We start from the raw sequence: 23386 nt of genomic DNA on the forward strand, positions 1-23386 counted from the left end.
ATATTATTCAACTGAAGAAAATAAGTCGCAGTGGATTGAATCAAAAGTAAAAGACCAAGCAGATCTCCAAACAGTCATAACGACTACTTCTGTAAACATTGCCTAATCCACGCTGGTTGCCAAACTGCTCATTTCTGCACCTCGATGAAATAAAGTGAAATAATGATCCACTGGAGCCTCGTCACACCATTTAGCCTCCACTTCACTGGCTCACTTAATACATGAAAATGAAATAATAATGTTCATATTTACATACAGTTTTGTGTTAGATTAGGGCGACAGCCCACACATGGTTATTCATTTTGTAAGTACGTATTAGTAGAGTTTGATGAGCTTAATTGAGGGAGTGACATTTGTCAGAGTGCGACTTATCAATAAAATAAAAAATTGTACCAGAAAAATATTGCTCATACACAAATTACATTGTGTGTTTTTTTTTTTTTTTTTTTTTACTTTGTTTACCTCTATGTGATGGTGATAAAGACGACGTTCATAGACTACAGCTGAATATCTTCATGTCAGTAGAACTGAACTGTATGACATGTTTACGATTACAGTTGTGTGTGTGCGTGTGTGTCACAGCTGTGTCAAAGCAATCTTGCCAGTGGTACTCAACAGACAAAGTTGACTGGGATGCAACCTCCCAATGCCTGTGACTAACAGTTCAGGCAGAGGTCGCCCGTATACACTAAGTTCACTGGGACGACTCTTTGGAGTGAGTGTACCGGAATTCATGCCTGCCTTTGTGCGCATTAACAGGTGTGATTCATAAAGCCGACATTCTGTACATGTCCAACATTATACTGCCTTAGTGGTCAGCACAATTGAATTACTTGATCACCAGTCATGCATGTTTCATTCCCCACCCCAAGGGTTTAATATGTGTGTAATGTTTGGCTGCAGGAGAAATAATGTATACTCGCCTTCATATATGATCTTGTGTTGGTCCAAGGTTGACCAACTATTTAATTGCACATGATAGGGAGTGTGTGTGTGCTATTTATAATACTCACATCATTCCTATTTTCTTTGATGGTGTCGGACCATGCATGCTGAGACAAAGTCTTCCAATCATCCTATTAATGTACAACGCAGGCTCAAAATACTCCTCTAGCCTCTATGTGTGTATTCATGCGGAACACTCATTTAATGTGATGCAGGAACTTAGTGTACACGCGCAGTAATGTTCTACATGCGGAAAAGAGATACTCACAGCATTCATGTCGATGCCATTAGTGTAGGACCAAGCATGTTGGAAATACTCCTCCAGCCTCTGCCTGAGTGGGTTGGGGATCTGGTGGAAGCGGATGAACTCCCTGACACGAAGCATCTGGGTGTGGTAGCGGGCCGTCCCCGAGTACAGCCGCTGGATGATGGCAGAGACGTTCCCAAAGATGCTGGCGTACATCAGGGCTGGTTGTAAGAAATAATGCAATATTTAGGACTGATTTATTAAGCGGAACAAAGTCCATATGGGAGTACTGGTGAGGGCAAAGTGACAAAAACCTTACAAAGTTGTAGCAAATACACTAACTAGACTTGACACAAATGTTTTCTACATAGATGTTCAGAGCTGAGAGCTGTTTAGTGATTCTGAAACTTTTGATTCATAAGCAGTGGTGGATGAAGTACTTACTTATTTATTTATTTATTTTTTTTTTTTTTTTAACTTAAATAAAAATACAGATACAGGGATAAAGACAAGTAAAAGTACAAAGTAAAAGTACAAAGTACTTGCTTTAAAATTTACTTTACAAGTAAAATTAAGTTTTCTCCCAATGCAAGAATGTAATATACTGTACATTTACATATTATATATATATATATATATATATATATATATATATATATATATATATATATATATATATATATATATATTTTTTTTTTTTTTACAGTGGGGAGAACAAGTATTTGATACACTGCCAATGGGTTTTCCCATTGACAGTGTATCAAATACTGTATATGTATCATATACTGTATAAATAATATATGTATATACATACATAGATCTGATTCAATATTCAAAGAAAGAACCAGAAAATTAATCAAACTGCTCAGTTTTATTTAAAGGTGCTTTCACACTAGACCAAGAGGACAACATGCAAATGACTTGTTGAAAAGGTTCAGCATTCACACTGTGCTAACCGAACTTTCCATGTAGTATCATGTGGACGAAAGGCGCACTCACTGATTAGACAAATAGAAAAGGAAATACCTCCCTCCTGGGAGGGGAGGGAGCGTGGAAGCTGCACGAAATGTAGCATAGCATTATTTTTACATGTTAAACTGTATATAGGTATTTTATTATTCCTGTCTTTGATTTGGCAATGATAATACAACCGTTCATTTGTACGTGTCAATTTTTTGTCAACTTCTTGTTTTGTGAAGCAGCAGTTTGTATGCATGTACAGAAAAAAACAACAACAACAAAAATTTATGTAGCATGGCATAGCATAGCCAGTCGCTGCTCAGCCAACGGCAGGGTCACTACCACCCGGCTCGTGTGAACTGGCGCATCGTGGTACCCTTAGTCACACAGGTGTGCCATCACTCTCACTTTTGTGACTTTTTGGATTGTCAAATTATCGCCACGTCCAGGAGAGCGAGACTCACGAAATGGCCTTATCGATTGCGCCAGAGACATGACAACGAAACTATCAATTCACAATGAGAAAAAAGGAAAACAGCAAAAGTAACGTGTAATGCAGGCGACAATTTGAAGATTAGCGGAGTAAACAGTACAGATACCTGCTGTAAAAAAATTTAATGAAGTAGAAGTAAGAAGTACCATTTCATATTTGTACTCAAGTAAAGTACATATACATAAAACACAAAAAAATATAAGTATAGTAAAGAAGTACTTTTACTTTGTTACATTCAACCACTGTTCATAAGTGGTGGTGTATTGTGAAAAATAGGGTTGGGCATCATTTGAACTTGAACAGTTCCAGTTCCAATTCCATGTTTCGATTCTGGTTCCAAACGATTCTTGATTCCGATTCTTTTAACAGGCAGAGTAAAAAAAATAGTTTATATTAATTTCTTAACTTCTTGATCATTTTTTAAATTACATTAACTTTCAATTAACTTTGCTATGAATTTTTCACAGAGCTATTTTTAACATTGTGCTGTATATACATATCAGTCTTTGAACTTGAATATGATGCGGTTTCCACAGGGTGCACTTTCACAAAGATGTTTATTTTTCAAAAGCTCATGGCGAAAATGTTTATACATCTTCATTTAGCTATGTTTTAGAGTGTCTTATGCTGCAGGCATTTATTGTATTGCATCATTTGTTTTAGGTGGTATTTCTACAAGTTAGTTAAGGGCTGACATCTTGTAGATGTCTTGCAGTGTTCTATCCCTTGATCTTAAGTTGACTACTTTTTAAGTTAGATTTCAGTTAGATAGCACCAGCATATTAGTAACTAGTTTAGATGTTCAATGTATTTCTAGTTGTTGTTTGTGTATGTGTTTCTTTTCCTTCTTCTCTTGCATTTCTTTTCTTCTGTCCCCCCATAATCCCTTCCTGTTCGCTGCTTTGTCATAATAAAAAGGTATTTTGAATGATCACAATGGGAGTATGTCAGACTCTCAATGTGAAACATTAAAACTGTTCAGAATCTGGGCACTTAGACTTCCATTCTCTGTGTCAAACAGCTGAACAGGACAGGTTTAAAAAAAAAAAAAAAAAAAAAAAAAAAAAAGTTAGATTTCTTGCTGAACCGATATACTAGTATTGTTCATCCGTCCACAAAATGTCACTATTGTAACTCCGGACGCTACAGTTTTTCTTTGGTTTTGCTATGTGCGCTTGGCTTCCACTAGTGGTGACTTACTGGAAGTAGCAGGCGAAAAGAACATTAGTTGGAAAAGAATCTTTAAGGTGTACAGATACTACACACCTCCTCTGCACTACACATCATTGGGAACCCTTGAAAAAAAAAAATCTGCAAAAAAGTTTGCATGTTTTAATAGGGGGTCTGATATTTTGGTGTGTTTATTCTGTTACTTTGTTGTCATTTATGTGGAGCGAAGCAACGGTCAGGGCATCGAAACTTGGATTTGAAATAAAAAGATCCCATTGATGCTCGATGCCCAACCCTAGTGAAAAGACAATGCTCACAAAAAGTTAGGAGCATTGATCGTACGGGTGAAATTTCAGGATTACCCTTTAATGAACATCTAGATTCGATAAGGATCAACATCGATTTTTAGTTTTAGATGTCCAATGATATAATCATTACTTACATCCGATGAGCATGACACAGATGGAGAAAATCTTCTCCGAGTTGGTGTTTGGGGAGACATTCCCAAAACCCACACTGGTCAAACTGCTGAAGGTGAAGTACAGAGCTGTGACATATTTGTCTTTAATGGAGGGTCCAGTTCCTGGTGAAGCAGGAGACAATGTGTATTGTTAAGGCTCCAGTATATTCCCAATGTTAAACTAATGATATATATTTTGATCACTCAGATTCGTAGTACCTGGGATGGAGTCATTGAATTGTTTTCCCAGTTGGTCCCCGAGTGTGTGGAGCCACCCAATCGAGCCGTTCCGCTCCACATTACCAATGGCGTACCTTGGGATTATAATTCTAAATTAAGCATGCCTGTCTGTGCCCAAAAATCAGTTCATTACCATTTTGTATTTTGCATTTCTGAAATAATTCTCCATAAAGAGTTTCAAAATCTCAATATCGTCTCCTTCCAGTGGTATGAAAAAATATCTGAACCTTTTGGAATTTCTCACATTTCTGCATAAAATCACCATCAAATGTGATCTGATCTTTGTCAAAACCACACAGATGAAAAGACAGTGTCTGCTTGAACTAAAATGACCATAACATTTATAGGTTTTGTATTTTAATGAGGATAGCATGCAAACAATGACAGTAGGGGGAAAAAATAAGGAAGTGAACCCTCTGCCTAAGGAGACAAATAGCAATTGAAAACAATTTTTACCAAACAATTTAAGTCAGGTGGGTGCCCAATCACTGATGAGATGTTTAAAGCTGCCCTGCCCACTATATAGCACACACCTGGTAAGAATTTTCTTGAGGAGAAGCATTGTCTGATGTGCATCATGGCTCGGTCAAAAGAGCTGTCTGAAGACCTGTGATCAAGGGATTGTTGATTTGTATAAAGCTGGGAAAGGATACAAGACCATCTCTAAATGTCTGGATGTTCATCAATCGACAGTCAGAGAAGTTTGGCACTGTTGCTTCTCTACCAAGGAGTGGCCGTCCACCAAAGATGACGCCAAGAGTTCAGCGCATAATACTCAAAGAGGTAAAAAAGAATCCTAGAGTTTCTGCTGAAGACTTAAAGAAATCACTGGCACAGTCGAATATCTCTATGAACACATAAACTATATGTAAAACTATGGCCAAGAATGGTGTTCACTGCTGTCTAAAAAAACATTGTTGCTCGTTTAATGTTCGCAAAAAGGCAGTAGGACCTTCCAGATGTTTTGACAAAATATTTTGGGGACCGATGAAACCAAAGTTGAATTGTTTGGGAGCAACACACAACATCATGGGTGGAGGAAAAATGGAATAGCTCACCAACATCAACCCCTAATACCCACCCAGAAGCATGGTGGAGGAAGCATAATGATTTGGGGCTGTCTTGCTTCCTCAGGGCCTGGACAAATTGCAATCATGAATGGAAGAATCAATTCAAAAGTTTATTGGGATGTTTTGCAGGAAAACCTGAAACCGTTTGGCAGACAGAAGAGGATGGATGCTGCAACAAGACAATGACTATATGTAAAACTATGGCCAAGATTGGTGTTCATGGGAGGACTGCACAGTCACTGTCTAAAAAAAAAAAAAAATCAATCGACAGCAAGAGAAGTTATCTACAAATGGAGAGAATTTGGCACTGTTGCTTCTCTCCCAAGGAGTGACCGTCCACCAAAGATGACGCCAAGAGTTCAGCGCAGAATACTCAGAGAGGTAAAAAAAAGAATCCTCGAGTGTCTGCTAAAGACTTACAGAAATCACTGGCACAGTCCAATATCTCTGTGCACACATCAATTATACGTAAAACTATGGCCATGAATGGTGTTCTCTGCCATCTAAAAAAAACATTGTTGCTCGTTTAATGTTCGCAAAAAGGCACTTGGACACTCCACAGAAGTTGCGTGCAAAATATTTTGTGGACTAATGAAACCAAAGTTGAATTTTCTGGGAGTAAAAAAACAATGTCATGTGTGTGTGTGTGTGTGTGTGGGGGGTGGGGGGTGGGGGGGATAGAACAGCTCACCAACATCAACAGCTCATCCCCACCATGAAGCATGGTGGAGGGAGCATCAAAATTTGGGGCTGTTTTGCTACCACAGGGTCTGGACAACTGGCAATGATTAATGGAAGAATAAATTCAAAAGTTTATCAGGATGTTTTTCAGGAAAACCTGAGGCCGTCTGTCAGACAGTTGAAGCTAAAAAGAGGATGGATGCTGCAACAAGACAAAGATCCAAAACACAGAAGTAAATCAACTTCAGAATGGTTTCAGAAGAACAAAATGCACGTTCTGGAGTGGCCAAGTCAAAGTCCAGACTTGAACCCCATTGAGATGCTGTGGCATGACCTGAAGACAGCGATTCATGCCAGACATCCCAGGAATCTGAGTGAACTACAGCAGTTTTGTAGAGAAGAGATTAGTCCTGATCGATGTGCCAGACTGATCTGCAGCTACAGGAAGCGTCTGGTTGGAAGTTATTGCTGCCAAAGGGGGGGGGCCACAAATTATTAAATCTGATGGTTCACTTACTTATTTTTCCTCCTTCTGTGATTGCTTGCATACTATCCTCATTAAAATATGAAAACCTGTAAATGTTTGGGTGGTTTTAGTTAGAGCAGATAGTTTTTTCATCTGTGTGATTTTGAGACAGATCAGATCACATTTGATGGTGATTTTATACAGAAATGTGAGACATTTCAAAAGGCTACGATACTTTTTCATACCACTGTATTTTGCATTACTGAAATTAATTCCCCGTAAAAAGTTTCAAAAGTTCTATCTTCATTAGAGATGTGGACAAGATACCAACTATCATCTACTTATATTATGTTATATTGAAAAAAAAAAACACAATGATAAGAAACCGATTATCATTGTATTGTGAAATCAACTGTTTTCAATTTGATTACCATATTTAGCTAAACAACTATGTATGTTCCCCTAAATATCCATTAATTGTTCAGATGCTTTGCATGCTAATATTCTAAAAAAGTGATACATGGCTATTGTGAGGGTATTGTACCAGATACAGGCCAGCCAGTGTGCGATGAGTGCAAAGGTGCACATTAGGAGGAAAAGAACAGCTGCGCCGTATTCTGAGTAGCGGTCCAGTTTTCGTGCTACGCGGACCAAACGGAGGAGACGAGCCGTTTTCAGCAGGCCAATCAGAGTGGTGGTCTGATGAGAGAAAAACAGGTTGCAAGGATATTTTCCCTGAATTTTTTGGCAGCACCTGCTCACCTCCTTGAAACATACAATTCATGCATGCGCATACAAAACAAACACAAGAGTGAAGCTTTGATCTAGTTTAGCAGTTGCCCTACAGTCTCCTTCCATTCATTACTATGAGCCCAACTATGTCTATACAAAGAATTCCCTTCATAAGAAATATTGTATTGGCAGGGAGCCTAGTCCTGCTGTTTGTGTGTGCTTGCGCGTGTGTGTCTTCACTGTAAATAATAACTGTCTGCTCAGAATAATCTGCAATTTTGTGGTTCAGTGGCTTTTCCGGGCACCATCAATGAAGTGAACCCCCCCAATAACCTCGGGGAGTTTCATGAATAATTTATTTCACAAAATTTCAATATACAGTATGTCGATAAAAAACAATATTTAAGCATATTCAAATGTCATTACGCAACGATTAAGTACCACTAAGACTGACCTTAGGACAAAATGCACTGTCTAGTGCATCAATCAGTGTAGGCCTCAGTGGTTTTTGTCCTCATTAGGACATCCTCAGAGGGTACTGACTCTTGGTTTTCCTTTCTTGCATCTTTTGCTCCAGATTCCCCACACAGCCCCCCTCCTCGTCATTATTTATTTATTTATTCCCCCCTTATTTATTTTCGATTGTTCATTTTACCTTAGCGTGAATAACTTCACTGAATGGATGGGTGGGTCAAAATATGCTAAGTGTTCTGCACACGTTTTCCATAGACTTAATCATCACATCATTGATGCATCTTTGTTATAATTAATAAGGCTGAAAATACACAAAAGACTGAAAAAGCAGTTTCTGCCCTTGCACTCCTCTTTAAAAGAAACTGCTGTATTTTAAGCCAAAACCGCAGTTGTGTTTGACAGAACAATGTCTATATGCTGCCATAGCAGATTCATGGCGCATTAAACACCCAAACTATTTTTAATTTGTCCGTTTTACCCTTGAAACCCCCGTTTACAGATGTCGCGCAACCACTTTTGTTTCAACCCAGCCATAAAATGAAGGTAATTAATTATATTTATTATTCAAAATGTCTGTCGTTTTTAGCTTAGAATCATTAATTGATGTCTAATATTTCGTTTAAAAAGAAAAAAGAAAAACGACTTTAAAAAAAAATATTCACTCGCATTTTTAAAACTTTTAAACAAATTATGTCACAATGAAAAAAAATGGCGTCTGTAAAAAAGTCATATATAATATCGCTTAATTGTATTTTTTTTTTTTTTTTTACTGTCGCAATTTCTCCGATATATTAGATGGTAAATAATCGATCCAAACAAAGAAAAATTGAAAAAAAAAAGTTTAAAAGGGTAAATATATGAAAAAGAAAATCTCGACGACTCTTTGATGTCCGTGTATTTCTGTATCGCGACCCTTGTTATATTACCATGTTTCACCCATAAAATCCCCCCCAAAATCCAGCTGTGGCCATTCATAGCTGTGTCTTGACACTCAGTGATACATGCTACATGGAGTCGAAACAAGGTAAGTACGCGATAATATCTCGTTAAAGTCATGGCGTCTGTAATTCTGCTCTCGCGTGCTCTCACCTCCAGATAGGGTTTTGCTGTTTAAAAAGCTTTTTTTTTTTTTTTTTTAAATAAAATGCCCTCCAGTTCAAAAATTTTCTTCCCCCAGAAAATTGAGATTTTAAGCTTTCCAATGATGTATCACATATGCATATCGGACAATTTTGAAAGTGGGCCAAATTGGGGGTCTCAGAGCGGAACTTCAAGTCACCTGAGTGTTTTCCGCCATAAATATCCCCCCTGCGATCTACTTGTGCATTTTTTATCCCCTACCACAGAATGTATTTTCTCTGCAGGCGATTTACTTTTGCTTATTTGACTACTCTAATTTATTGTCTTACATTTATTTCAAAAGGTTCGGCAGACAATGTGTTTATCCCTAGGATATGTCATTCGCCATATCATTTATCAGTCGTACATAGCACAGACAATCAATTTTTTCCAGCACTGTATGGCATGAAATTTAAAATTATCGACTGTACTTAGAAATACAATATTGCACACAGTATTTTATTTCAAATCTTGTCAAATTTTCAGCTTCACTTATAGGAATGCACCTTACCTCCTCCCCACTGCGATAAATTAGTAGGTCAAAAGGAATGGCGGCCACCATGTCAATGAGGAACCAGCCTTTGAAGTAGTGCACGGCGATACGCAGTGGATGGCTCACCACCTCATCATTAGAGTTCACGTATGTGGTCCTGTGATGAGAAAGTAGGTAAAATAAAACAAAAATCACTTTTTTTCACTTGTATGAAACTATTGCTTTACATAGTACAAAACTGTGTACTTGAGAGGATAGTAAATTTATACTGTTGTACAAGCTGCAGACATATCGCATCAAAGATGTTTACATTAACTGATTGAAGAATAAAAACATTATGTACAGTACTTTAGATGATTTGGTATTTATTTGGATCAAACATATTAGTCTGTTAAGAAAACATAAATTTAAACTGACCATTAACCAGTACAAATCTCTGAAACTGTATGTTCGGCGTACTGCACAGCAGTGTTGTTAATAACGGCGTTAGTGTATTTCTAACAGCATTGTCTTTTTCAGTAGTGAGTAATCCAATTAATTACTTTTCCAATCTTTGCAACGCTTACCGTTACTGAGAATATGAAGGGGTGCACTATTACAGTTAGGCTAGGTTCATACCTCAGGTCTTAATGCACAAATCCAATTTCTTCATGGTTTTCCTACTCGAGTGAGGCATTACCTTGACGATCTGAACAGGACAGGTCACATTTAAAAAGGACCATTTCAAATCCGATCTAGGTCACTTTTGTATGTGGTTAAAATCCGATCTTGGGAATTTTCTTTCCAAAATGTGGCTGCGGTCTGAACTGTAAAGTCTCCCAAATCGGAATTCATGCTGCAATTATGTCAGCAAAGAGCGAGAGGCCCGGAAGGCGGAAGCGATGGAGCATTAGCAATAGCGCCTTGCTTGAACTCGGCTTTTAGGGAAGAGGCGGGCTTGACAACAGTCATTTAAAACAATTAATGGGGGTAAGCCTTAGAATGCCAAGTTTTCTTTCTGTGCGCCAAATGAGCAGTACTGTATTTCAGTATTGCTTAAATGGCCGAGTCAGGGCAAACTGACCGTATGTGTGTACATGATGTACGCACAGTGCATTCTATCATCCATATAAACTTTGAATATGAGACTAAACGGGGATTATTTATGTACAGTGGGGCAAATAAGTATTTACTCAACCACCAATTGTGCAAGTTCTCTTACTTGAAAAGATTAGAGAGGCCTGTAATTGTCAACATGGGTAAACATCAACCATGAGAGACAGAATGTGGAAAAAAAAACAGAAAATCACATTGTTTTTTTAAAAAAGAATTTATTTCCAAATTAGAGTGGAAAATAAGTATTTGGTCACCTACAAACAAGCAAGATTTCTGGCTGTCAAAGAGGTCTAACTTCTTCTAACAAGGTCTAACGAGGCTCCACTCGTTACCTGTATTAATGGCACCTGTTTTAACTCATTATCAGTATAAAAGACACCTGTCCACAACTCAGTCAGTCACACTACAACCTCCACTATGGCCAAGACTAAAGAGCTGTCGAAGGACACCAGAGACAAAATTGTAGACCGGCACCAGGCTGGGAAGACTGAATCTGCAATAGGTAAAACGCTTGGTGTAAAGAAATCAACTGTGGGAGCAATTATTAGAAAATGGAAGACATACAATACCACTGATAATCTCCCTCGATCTGGGGCTCCATGCAAGATCTCACCCCGTGGCATCAAAATGATAACAAAAACGGTGAGCAAAAATCCCAGAACCACACGGGGGGACCTAGTGAATGACCTACAGAGAGCTGGGACCACAGTAACAAAGGCTACTATCAGAAACACAATGTGCCGTTAGGGACTCAAATCCTGCACTGCCAGACATGTCCCCTTGCTGAAGCCAGTAGACGTCCAGGCCCATCTGCAGTTCGCTAGAGAGCATTTGGATGATCCAGAAGAGGACTGAAAAATAGAACGTTTTGGTAGAAACACAGGTTCTCGCGGTTGGAGGAGAAAGAATACAGAATTGCATCCGAAGAACACCATACCCACTGTGAAGCATGGGGGTGGACACATGCTTTGGAGCTGTTTTTCTGCAAAGGGACCAGGACGACTGATCTGTGTAAAGGAAAGAATGAATGGGGCCATGTATCGAGAGATTTTGAGTGAAAATCTCCTTCCATCAGCAAGGGCATTGAAGATGAGACGTGGCTGGGTCTTTCAGCATGACAATGATCCCAAACACACAGCCAGGGCAACAAAGGAGTGGCTTCGTAAGAAGCATTTCAAGGTCCTGGAGTGGCCTAACCAGTCTCCAGATATCAACCCATAGAAAATCTGTGGAAGGAGCTGAAAGTCCGTGTTGCCCAACGACAGCCCCAAAGAATCATTGCTCTAGAGAGGATCTGCATGGAGGAATGGCCCAAAATACCAGCAACAGCGTGTGAAAAGCTTGTGAAGAGTTACAGAAAACGTTTGGCCTCCATTATTGCCAACAAAGGGTACATAACAAAGTAATGAGATGAACTTTTGGTATTGACCAAATACTTGTTTGCCACCATGACTTGCAAATAAATTCTTTAAAAATCAAACAATGTGATTTTCCGTTTTCTTTTTTTTTTCATGGTCTAGTTTTACCCATGTTGAACATTACAGGCCTCTCTAATATTTTCAAGTGGGAGAACTTGCACAATTAGTGGTTGACTAAATACTTACTTGCCCCACTGTAGGTCTTAATGCACAAATCCGATTTTTTTTCATGTTTTTCCTACTCGAGTGAGGCATTAACTTGACGATCTGAACAGGACAGGTCACATTTAAAAAGGACCATTTCAAATCCGATCTAGGTCACTTTTTTTTGTGGTTAAAATCCGATCTTGGGAATTTTCTTTCCAAGATGAGGCTGCGTTCTGAACTGTAAAGTCTCCCAAATGGGAATTAATGCTGCAGTTACGTCAGCAAAGAGCAAGAGGCACGGAGGACGGCAGCAATGGAGCTCTACATTAGCAATAACCCCTAGCTTGAACTCGGCTGTTAGGGAAGAGGTGGGCTTGACAACAGTCATTTAAAACAATAAAACAAAGGGGGGTAAGCCTGAGAATGCCAAGTTTGCTTTCTGTGCGCCAAATGAGCAGTAGGCTACTGTATTTCAATATTGCTAAAATGGCCGAGTCGGGGCAAACTGACCGTCTGTGTGTACATCATGTACACACAGTGCATTCTATCATTCATATGAACTTTGAATATGACACAAAACGGGGATTATTTATGTATGTGTGTTTTTTATGTCCTCCATCAAAATATGATTGCCCTAGAATGACATCGAGCCAGAATGTAGAGTTATTTGTTTTTAATGCTCCTGCGCATGCTGGTCAGTTTTCTCAGCGCGTCAAACTGCTCGCTATTGCGCATGCATACTACATTTGCGGGCTCATTGGAAAAAGGCAGTCTAAATGGGCACGCCAAAAAACAGACATAAAGAAAAATCAGATTTGTGCAATAAGACCTGCGGATTGAACCTAGCCTTGGAAACGCCGTTATTAACAACACTGCTTCTACCGTATATATATATTATATTAGGTTATAATAAAATGCTCTCTGATGGATGAGTGAACATGTATTCAAAAGAATTCAAACCTGAAGTTGATAAGGATATCAATAATAAACATGATATCCACTATGAGGTCCACCACATTGAGAGGAGAACAGGAGTAACCGCAGCTCTGCCTGGCTGCTTCTTCCTGAGATAAAAAGAGGGATATAAAAGACAAGAATAGGTCATTAATGGATATTAGAGGATGGATGATGAAAACTATTTGGGGAAAAACACAGTGACGGACTATTCATTGTTAACGTCATCCTAATTTCCGCATAAATTCTGGTTTGATACTGATAGCACTGACATTGTTAGTCCCAGTGTGAGGCTCAACGTGTGTCCCTCCAAGCACATACTTGGCTCCACTTTTCTAATTGGGAACCAACTAAGAGCTACACTATGTCATTACAAGCAGTTTTGTGGCACTATGAGACACTCAGTATTGATGAATTACTCTCTTTATTATCATGACCTAAATGTATATTCATATTTTTCTCATTTAGATCCAGACTCACCTGGTCGTTTAGGAGAAATGCAGCAGAGTAAGGTGTCAGTATGGCAGTGTAAATGACCAATAGCAGAATGAGCCAATCCCACACCGCCTTGAAGGGACTGTAGTGCAACACTGTCCAGTTGTGGATGCGAGGAGCCTGGAGCTTGTACTCTGGCAACACATCTGCACCCAGAGAGAGCACCTGGGAAAAAGAGAATCAAAAGGATTACTACCAGTTCAGTTTGGAAGAAAGAGAACGAAAAGACGCAGGAACATAGTTAGAGTGCTATGGAGTTACTTTGACAACATTTTGCCTTCGCAGAAACAAAACAAGTATGTGAAGTTGCCAACTCTCCCAGCAGCACACTCCATTCCTTCCCTATTCACACATACATTGACAGATATACATATATATTTGAGACTACATACAGTGTAACGTACACTGAGATACAGTGTATCACAAAAGTGAGTACACCCCTCGCATTTCTGCAGATATTTAAGTATACCTTTTGATGGGACAACACTAACAAAATGACACTTTGACACAATGAAATTTAGTCTGTGTTCAGCTTATATAATAGAGTTATTTTATTTTCCACTCAAAATAACTCAAAATATAGCCGTTAATATCTAAACCCCTGGCAACAAAAATGAGTACACCCCTTTGAACAAACGTACATCCCTAAATGTCCAAATGGAGTACTGCTTGTCATTTTCCCTCCAAAATGTCATGTGACTCGTTACAGGAGTGTTGTCAGCATTGCTGCAGAGATTGAAGTGGGTGGGTGGTCAGCCTGTTAGTGCTCATACCATATGCCGCACTCTACATCAAATTGGTGTGAATGGCTGTCACCCCAGGAGGGCGCCTCTTCTGAAGACGGTACACAAGAAAGCCCGCCCATCTCATCAGACCATAGGACATGGTTCCAGTAATCCATGTGCTTTGTTGACATGTCTTCAGCAAACTGTTTGCGGGCTTTCTTGTGTACAGTCTTCAGATATATGGCGGAAAACACTCAGGTCACGTGAAGTTCTGCTCTGAGACCCCGAATTTGGCCAAATTTCAAAATTGTCCTGTTCAATCCAAAAACTCCATGTACCATGTATCACCGAGTGTGATGACACAGCTGTGAATGGCTCAGCCGAATTTTTGGGGGATTTTTTGGGTGATACATGGTAATATAACAAGGGTCGTGATGCAGTGATCGCAGACATCAAGGAGTGGTCGAGATTTTAATTTTCATATATTTACCTTTTTAAACGTTTTTTTCCCCAATGTTTCTTTGTTTGGATCGATTATTTACCATCTAAAATATCAGGGAAAAGCGAAAGTAACGAAAAAAATACAATTAAATAATAGTTATAAGGTAGATATCTGTGACTTTTTTTACAGATGCTATTTTTTTCATTGTGATATAATTTGTTTTAAAGTTAAAAATATGCCAGTGAATAATTTTTTAAAGTCTTTTTTTTTTAAACTCAGTATTAGACATCAATTAATGATTCTAAGCTAAAAATGACAGACATTTCGAATAATAAATACGATTTCTTACTTTCTTTTTATGGCTAGGTTGAAACAAAAGCGGTTGCGTGATGTCTGCAAATGGGGGTTTCCAAGGTAAAACGGACAAATTAAAAATAGTTCGGAAACTTAATGCGCCATGAATCTGCTATGGCAGCATATAGACGTATTGTTCTGTCAAACACAACAGTTCTTTTGGCTTAAAATTCAGCAGTTTATTTTAAAGACGGGTGCAAGAGCAGAAACTGCTTTTTCAGCTTTGTCTGTGTTTTCCACCATATATATGTATGCTCTAAACCTGCATTGTTGTTATAACACTGTATCTGTGTGCTCATACTCAATTGAGGGATCATACAATTATCTTCGAGCTGATTCACTTTCTACTACACACACACATTTCACTTCCTCCAGGTGAGTTGCAAATATTATATTTTTTTGTGCATTTATTTTGATTCTTACTAGTGCTTGTTAAGCAGCAACATTCTCCCAAAGTAGCAGTACTGGGACTAAACATGCAAACACATCACTAAATATTGAGTTATAATACTGTCATGTCCGTAACTATGTGCGGCCCCTTTAAGAGACGCTCTGGACTTGTGGGCCGTTAGGTAGGGGGAAGCGAGCAAGTGGAGTGAGAGAGAACAGGCTGGGAGCTAGTGATAGCAGTCGCACTCCATAGCAGCCCGCTGTATTATTGTATTCATTGTTGTCACATCAAAGTGAGTGAAACCATTCCTGATTCCTCTCTATTCTCAGCCGAGGGCATTACAGTCTATGGTCGTATTTTTTTCCCCACCCGACACTGGTTAAATACTGGTTACCACTTTACATCTATTAATTAATATATGGTGAGCAACTAGCCTAGCTTGTTTAACAGGTGGGAATAGGCATTCAGCTAGTTTAGAGAGTTGCACAGAGACAAAGGCTACTTCATGAGACAAATAGTTGAGCAACTGAGGTTTAGGGGGGCACATACACATTATGTGTTACCTCTGCGTAGGGGCTGCAGTGTGGGCAAGGAGAGGGCGTGGATGGAAACTATTGTACTGTGCTGTGGCGTGCTTCCGCGTTTGGAGGAGAGAGGGCGCTGTAGCAGTGATTATGACTGCGGTGCTTAGGGGACAGCCACATTACTAACATAATAATGATAATGACAAGCAAGGGCACTTGCTCAATTGAGAGGGCAAGGGCCACTGCTTAAGCACCACCTGTCTATGTGTGCACGCCATTGTATACACTTGACAAGTTCATACAGTGTAACAAGCTCACGCAAACACGCTGTACAAAAAGTGGCAACATTTGAAAACATGAGATCCAATACAAGTCCTTTTGTAAAAACATTTGGTAACAGTAGGAATGTTTGTTGATCATAAGGGGTTTAAATAATTACAAATATTATTTTGTCATATCAAGGATTTACAGCTTCTGAACTGTCACAAAGCATCACGTCAAATTCGATCTGTCACTTAAACCAACGGGGGGAAAAGCTTATTATGTCATATACGTGCATGTCACGATTTACGCTGGATCGCATGTGCGGAGTCTATGAAAATAAAGCTCTAGGTCTACAATGCTTCCCTCTTCCAGATTTGTGCAAGTCACAAAAATAAAAAAAAAACTCTTTACAAAATATGTGGATGTCTCAAGTAATAGCTGTTTGAACCTGTCAACTGTGTATATGAAAACCAAACAAACAAATATGATCACTGATGAAGCTTAATTTGTGCTGTTCCTAAACCTAACACGAGGAAAATATGAATACAAAACAAAATGAAGCAGCCACATTTTACAGTACTTTTCTCGCCACAAAGAGTGACATTAAAACTCAGACACGCAATAAGATTTTGAATATTATTGCAGAACTTAATCGCTTTACTGGCTGTAATATATTCCAGCATCTGTACTTGCAGGAATGAATCCGTGACAGAGGCGTCAGGGAAGCCTGCCTTGTGTCTCGGCCTAATAGAATCAAACAATGAACCGCACGAGCGTGACTCGCAGAGAGGGAATACAGAGCATCAGAATGCATTTTTGATTGTCGACACAGACATGTCAGCCAGCTGTGAAGTGTATGCATCTCTAACACACAAAAAACAAGTGACGTAATGCTCAAATGTGGGCATCGCTTTTATTGAATCAAAATAGTACCATGTATCACAAAGCAATGCTACAAATTCCATGCAGACTCTCACCCATATTCTTTAAATGAAAATTATATGACCCATGAATATTTCAAAAAAGTCAAAGACGAAATTGAAATAAAGCAACACTAATAAAGTTAGGTGCCCACATTTCCCAGCAGTCCTCAAATCTATTTTGTAAATCGTGCCATGCTCACAGTATGTCACAGGCAGTTATTTCTTTAGTCATTGAGATGCAGGGCTCTAAGAAACAATACCTAAAGTAATTTTATAGCTAATGCAATGCAATTTTGTAAACTGTCATTAAAGCACTTTATGATTTAAAGTAGTTCCCTTAAGCCATCACAGCATTTAAATGATTGGAAATTTCTGTCTGAAATGTAGTTACTGCCCTGAAACCAAACCTGCGCCAATATATGCAGTACTGTGCTGTCCAAACATAAATATGCATGATTAATTTATATCAGTTCAATAATATGACACAAATAGACCGTATTTTAACGACCATAAGGCGCACCTAAATGTAAAAAATATTCTCCAAAATGGATGGTGGGCCTAATAATGTGGTGCACTTTATTGCGTGGACTGTTTACCACAATGTGTCTGTCTGACTGAGCAATTTTTTAAAGGTGGACGTAAGTGAGAGCTGCATGAGAACCTTAAAGGGGGAAGGTTGAGTGTGATAGGGGGCATGCCCCCAGTAGCTTTAACGTTCGAGTGTGTGCATTAGGCACGGCTGAAAGTGGGCCAAAACGGTCAGGAACGCAGGTCCCGTATAAGATTCAGGGTTGGAAAGCTGTTCCGGTACACAGTGCTTTGATTAAAAAAAATATAACGTCAACTGTCAAACCGCTATGTTAAAAAAAACAAAAAAAAGAAAATGCTAAGCTGCCACACATGCATTTCATCTCCAAGAAGAAAACAATCTACAAACATCAGATTTAGATAAACAAGTGTTATGACAAGCAGAATAAAGTGATTGTGTAGCGCAATCCGTTTCCACCGATATTCTTTATTTTATTCCACGGACGGCAGCTGCTGCAGTTATCCGAGTCTGACGATGATGAGTCACGTCAATGTGCGAATGCACGCAGCACAGCAAAACGCCTGGACTCATTTATCCATTCAATTGGCTGACATACTAACATGTGATCAGCAGAGATAGTTAGCGCTGATTGGTGCAAATGTGCATGTTTTCTGGAACAGCAAAAAAAAAAAAAAAAAAAGTTTGTTGAATTGATGTGACAAAAATAGGGCAATGCAACAGAAAACGGATCAAATCTTGAAGAGCAAGGAAAGAGTTGAGGAGGCCTATTTATCATATTTAGTTTATTTGCTCTGATGGGGAGGTTCAGAACATCTTAGCTGTAAATGTGCACTTCGGACTTAAATTTGTTCATATATGTTAGGCTACTTATTCATTTTCTTATGATATAAAAAAGTTAATGTTTGCGCAATCTTGAAAATATATTCCATTTCACTCTGCATAATATGTCATTTGTACTTATTTTTCTGAATGTATGTTAATTGTATCTTTATTATTAAAAAAATAAAAAAGCAAAAGTAAATGTTTACATGAACTTCAATTTTAATATACATCCTATGTTTTTAAGTAGTTAAAATTGAGATTTGGCATTTAGTATGTGAGGAAATGAGGGAAAATAAAAATTAGGAGATGGAGGTTGGGGTTATTGCTGTTTTTGTTAACTTTTATTTTGCAAATCATCGAAAAAAATACAATTTTGAATGAAAATCAGTTTTTGTATGTGTTATAGAAATAACTGTGCCAAAACAGTTTTATTTGCATTTCAGTAGTTTTAGGAGGTTTGACCCCCCACAAGAAAAAGGAAAATAAATAAATAAACAAAATTTCTGGCTCCCTGGTGACCTTCACGTCGGGAAGTTCCGGCAAGCCGACAAGAAATTCTATCTAGCCACTTTCACCCCTGGCATTAGGCTGAACAACAGTGGTTTGGTGAAGGACCCTTGAAAATGATATCTACTGCAAAGAGACCCAGTTCAAACTCAAGGAAGAAACTGCCACCTATAGGGATTTTTAAGAAGTCGACACTGCCTAAAGAATAGTTGAGTTGCCGTGTTTGATGGATACCTAGACCTGCTGTTTAATTTGGATAGAGAAGATGAGGAGTTTGATGGATTGATTAAAACAGATGAGAGTACATTTTTTAACAAAGTACAATTGAACTCAGTTATGCTCCCGCTGCCTTTAAAAAAAAAAAAAAATGCTAGCGTGCATGATAGCGTGCATGTGTGTGTTATGAAGTTAATAGTATCTTTTCTCATATTTACTGTTTGACTGTTTTATTCTGACACACTTAATATAATCAATCAGGGAATAGTGTCTTTTCTCATGTTTACTGTTCGACTGTCTGTATTACTCTCACACACTCAATATAAAATAAATAGCATTTATATCATAATTTGAGAAAAACAAGCAGAATATATTTGATATTATGAACAGTTGGACTTGAAATGACTAGAATTTGCAGTGCCAAGACAACGATCAGATAAGGGCAGAACAGATACAGGACGCCTTCTGACCACGAAAGCCCAACGCGCGCGTCATGCAGCAAACTGAGCACGATTGACGCTGACAAGCAGGTGATAGGAAAGACATATACAAGCCCACGTCTGCGCCAACAAATCCCGCAGCCAGCTTTTCTGGACAGTCCAGAACAAATGGCGAGACATCTCGTCTTGCCACAAGAAACATCTGATACGGAGGAACCCGCGACCGAGAAGTGAACACGCTGCAAGCATGTGCCGCTGAAGATGGCATAATCCTCAACTCTCGTTGCCCTGACAATAGTAACACACGAAACCCTCCTGCCCAATCCACACAGAGAATAATATTTGACAATGACCAAACACACCCTTCTTCCTTCCGGACCACAGCCTGCCTCACCAGAGCCTTTAAAAGACTGAATGTTTAACTAATCGTTGTATTTCTCAGCAATCTTTTGTTGACTTGTGATATGGTGAACCTTAATCCAGTTTCCCTCCTCGCCTGGGTCTCTCTGTGCTGTATGACTGCTGCCAACTAGGAATAAACTGTCAACTTGTGTTTTGAAGCCTTTTTCCATCTTTTAAAATATAGTCAGTACAAAGGGTTAAGACTAAGGTGAACGCACAGAGTTTGGCCTTTTGGCCAGGTTTTCGGATTTCCGCCGGCCTGGGTCGTTGGAATTGCGCGAGCGTGGTTCCGGCTGTTCGGCTGGCGTGATTCCTGCAATCTGGCTAAAAGGTCAGATTCCTCCAGTTAAATACAAAAATATCACCTTAAAATGAGCCTGCGCCTTTTAATACAGTGCGCCCTATGGTCGTGAAAATACGGTAATCAAAATGGTTTAAATCGATATGAAGCTAGTCATAATATTTAATGATACATAAAAAACAATTGTAATAAACTAAAAATATTTTAGCATGTCTTCCGAAATACCATTGCTGTACATCAGAGGTGCCGAATCCTGGTCCTCGAGAGCCCCTATCCAGCTTGTTTTCCATGTCTCCCTCCTTTAACACACCTGAATCAAATGATCAGCTCATCACCAAGCTCTGCAGCAGCCTGATTACGATCCTGATTAGTTGATTCAGGTGTGTTAGAGGAGGGAAACATGGAAAACAAGCTGGAAAGGGGCTCTCGAGGACCGGGATTAGGCACCCCTGCTGTACATCATGCCTTCATGATCATAAAAAAGGCATATCAGAATACAGACTTAATTTTTGTTGACCAACAAATTATATTTAATGCTTCTACAGGGTGAACCAAAAAAAAGTTTACACTGCCATAATACAACTTAAATGCCATGTTTATTCAGTTTAGAATTAGAATTGAATCACAAATTATACATTATTGTAAAGAACATGTACAGTACACTGTATTTTTCAATGTGTCCTCCCTTAAGTGTCACAGCAGCCTCCAGGCGCCTGCGGAACGCTTGACAGGTCTTCTTTATGTAGGATGCTGTCATCTTTTCCCAAGATCAAACAATGGACCTCTCCAAGGCTGCCACAGAAGTTTGTGGCTTCTTACAGGCACTGTCCTCCACAGTTGCCCATATGCGATAATCCAGGGGATTGAGATCTGGACTCTGGGGTGGCCACATATCACCTTGTCAATCAACTTTTTGGTCCGCACAGATCGTCACTTCCAGACCCAGGTTTTGATGAGGCTGTTCCAGTATCTTTCAGCTTCTTTTTAACTTTGTAGACTGCACATCTGGATATTCTCAGATTTGCTGCAATCTCAGTAGGTGTCAGACCGGCATGCAGCAATTCAGGTACAGCTAAAGTTTTCTTTATTTTCAGCAGAAGCACAGGAATTGTAGAGACGAGAGATTACCAGCTGCATTGAGTGACCTTAATGTATCACAACCATGACAACCTATTTAGATATGTTTCAATTGCTTTTAAACAAGCAGTCAACTGAGTGTAAACTTTTTTTTGGGTCACCCTGTACATTATCCCTCTTTGCCTCAGTAACACTCTCCAGCAACATTCCCTTCCATATTTCCATGTGTCTCTCCTTGTCAGCAGCCTTTATTTTTTCATATTACAAATAGACACGATGGCAGCCTTGTCTCACTATTCTTTGGTCTGCAGCAGCTTGAAAGGCAGCCCCCCACCCCCACACAAAACACACTCCTGTTATATCTCTTTTACTCCTTCACCCTTATTTTTACCTCATATAATTCCCTCTGTGAAATTCTCTTCATTGCTTTTACTCTCATGATAGCTCCTATGATCTATTTACTCTTTTTCCAGCTGCAGCTACGTATATGGCACACCAAAGACAGAAAGCCAATGAGAGGTGTTTCAAATTATTTGAGTTAGCTAATTAAGCAAGGTGGGGATGAGGTGGGGTGGTTGAAATATTAGCTGCATGTAGAAACAAAGAAATAAAAATTAAAAATAGTTTGTGGAAAAAATCCCCACCTGTGGATGACCACAAAGTATCCAGGTGGGAATACTGCATTATATTCCAAATAGAGGTAATAAAGTGAGCCTCACAAATTCTCAGTTTGGCATTTGCTAATTAGCAGGTTTATTTATTTATTTTTAAGAGTCTGTTCTTTGTTTTTTACTTATTAATATTGTACAAAAGCAATATTTTTTTTCTGCTTTGACATCATCAGTGAGGTGAAGCACTTTGGATAAAGGTACTTTACCACATCGAGCATCAAAATGTATTTGTTTCTGGTCAATATTTGCTAATACAGTGGATTTGGAAAGAGTATATTCAATGTAAAATATATATTTTTTCCAAAGGGTTTTTGGATGGCGTTTAGCAAACTTTCCTCAAAGGCAGGCAGGTTCAATTCTCAGTGCAGATGCCAGACAGATTTGTGTGCTGAGATTTAGAGTTGACTTTGAATGCAGCTGTCTGTCCTATCAAGATGATATATTTTAAAAGTCACCCTACATCATGCCACTGGCAGAGTATAGAGCGGAATCCCCAGTGCCACAAAACATTTTTAAAATCATCTTTGACATTTAACCCTGAAGTTGATGGGCTTCTTTCCGCCTGCATCACCAAGTCTGCTCCGGCAAATCACTTGTGGAGCAGTCTCAATTGTCAGAAGGTGCTCAGTTTAGCCAGTAATTAAAAATTGATTAATTTAGACGTGACTATAACTCATGTCCTGTTTCCCTGTTAAACTGTCAATGTTGACAAAAAAAGTACACGAAGACATAATTGGAATTCTGATACCACTTCATCCATCTTCGATATTACCTGTCCTCATTAGGGTTTGCGGGTGGAATTTGTTAAAAGGCTACACACAAACAGGGACAACATGCAAACTTCAGACCGTCTGAGATTCAAAACCATAACCTCTTGACTGAGACCGATGCGTTAACCACAACCCACCGTGCTACCAGCTTTAGTCACTTGAAATTTAAATTAAGACTTTGACTCAAGGCTGTTGCTTTACGACTGCTAAGTTTAATAGAAAAAGTGAACTTGTGCTCTGGCATAAAAAATAAAGGTGTACAGTATGTAAAACTCTTCAAGTTTTGAACAAAACATTCCCAAGAGGACAGTGCCTAATCCTTACAAATGAGCTCATTAGCACTAGAAT

At 39.0% G+C, this 23386-nt stretch overlaps 1 protein-coding gene across 2 annotated transcripts in view; it reads right to left on the minus strand.

Annotated features, from left to right (window-relative positions):
- Positions 1-23386, minus strand: part of kcnh2b (potassium voltage-gated channel, subfamily H (eag-related), member 2b) — a 373189-nt gene that overhangs the window by 22979 nt on the left and 326824 nt on the right. For both annotated transcript variants that reach the window (XM_057824262.1, XM_057824263.1), the window contains 7 exons: positions 13645-13824; positions 13171-13274; positions 9569-9707; positions 7277-7431; positions 4495-4589; positions 4258-4398; positions 1214-1413 (listed from right to left, as the gene is read on the minus strand). In XM_057824262.1, the coding sequence (XP_057680245.1) occupies positions 1214-1413; positions 4258-4398; positions 4495-4589; positions 7277-7431; positions 9569-9707; positions 13171-13274; positions 13645-13824 (1014 nt within the window). The remainder of the gene's footprint in view (positions 1-1213; positions 1414-4257; positions 4399-4494; positions 4590-7276; positions 7432-9568; positions 9708-13170; positions 13275-13644; positions 13825-23386) is intronic.

Source organism: Corythoichthys intestinalis, chromosome 20 (genome assembly GCF_030265065.1).
Source record: "Corythoichthys intestinalis isolate RoL2023-P3 chromosome 20, ASM3026506v1, whole genome shotgun sequence".
NCBI lineage: Eukaryota > Metazoa > Chordata > Actinopteri > Syngnathiformes > Syngnathidae > Corythoichthys > Corythoichthys intestinalis.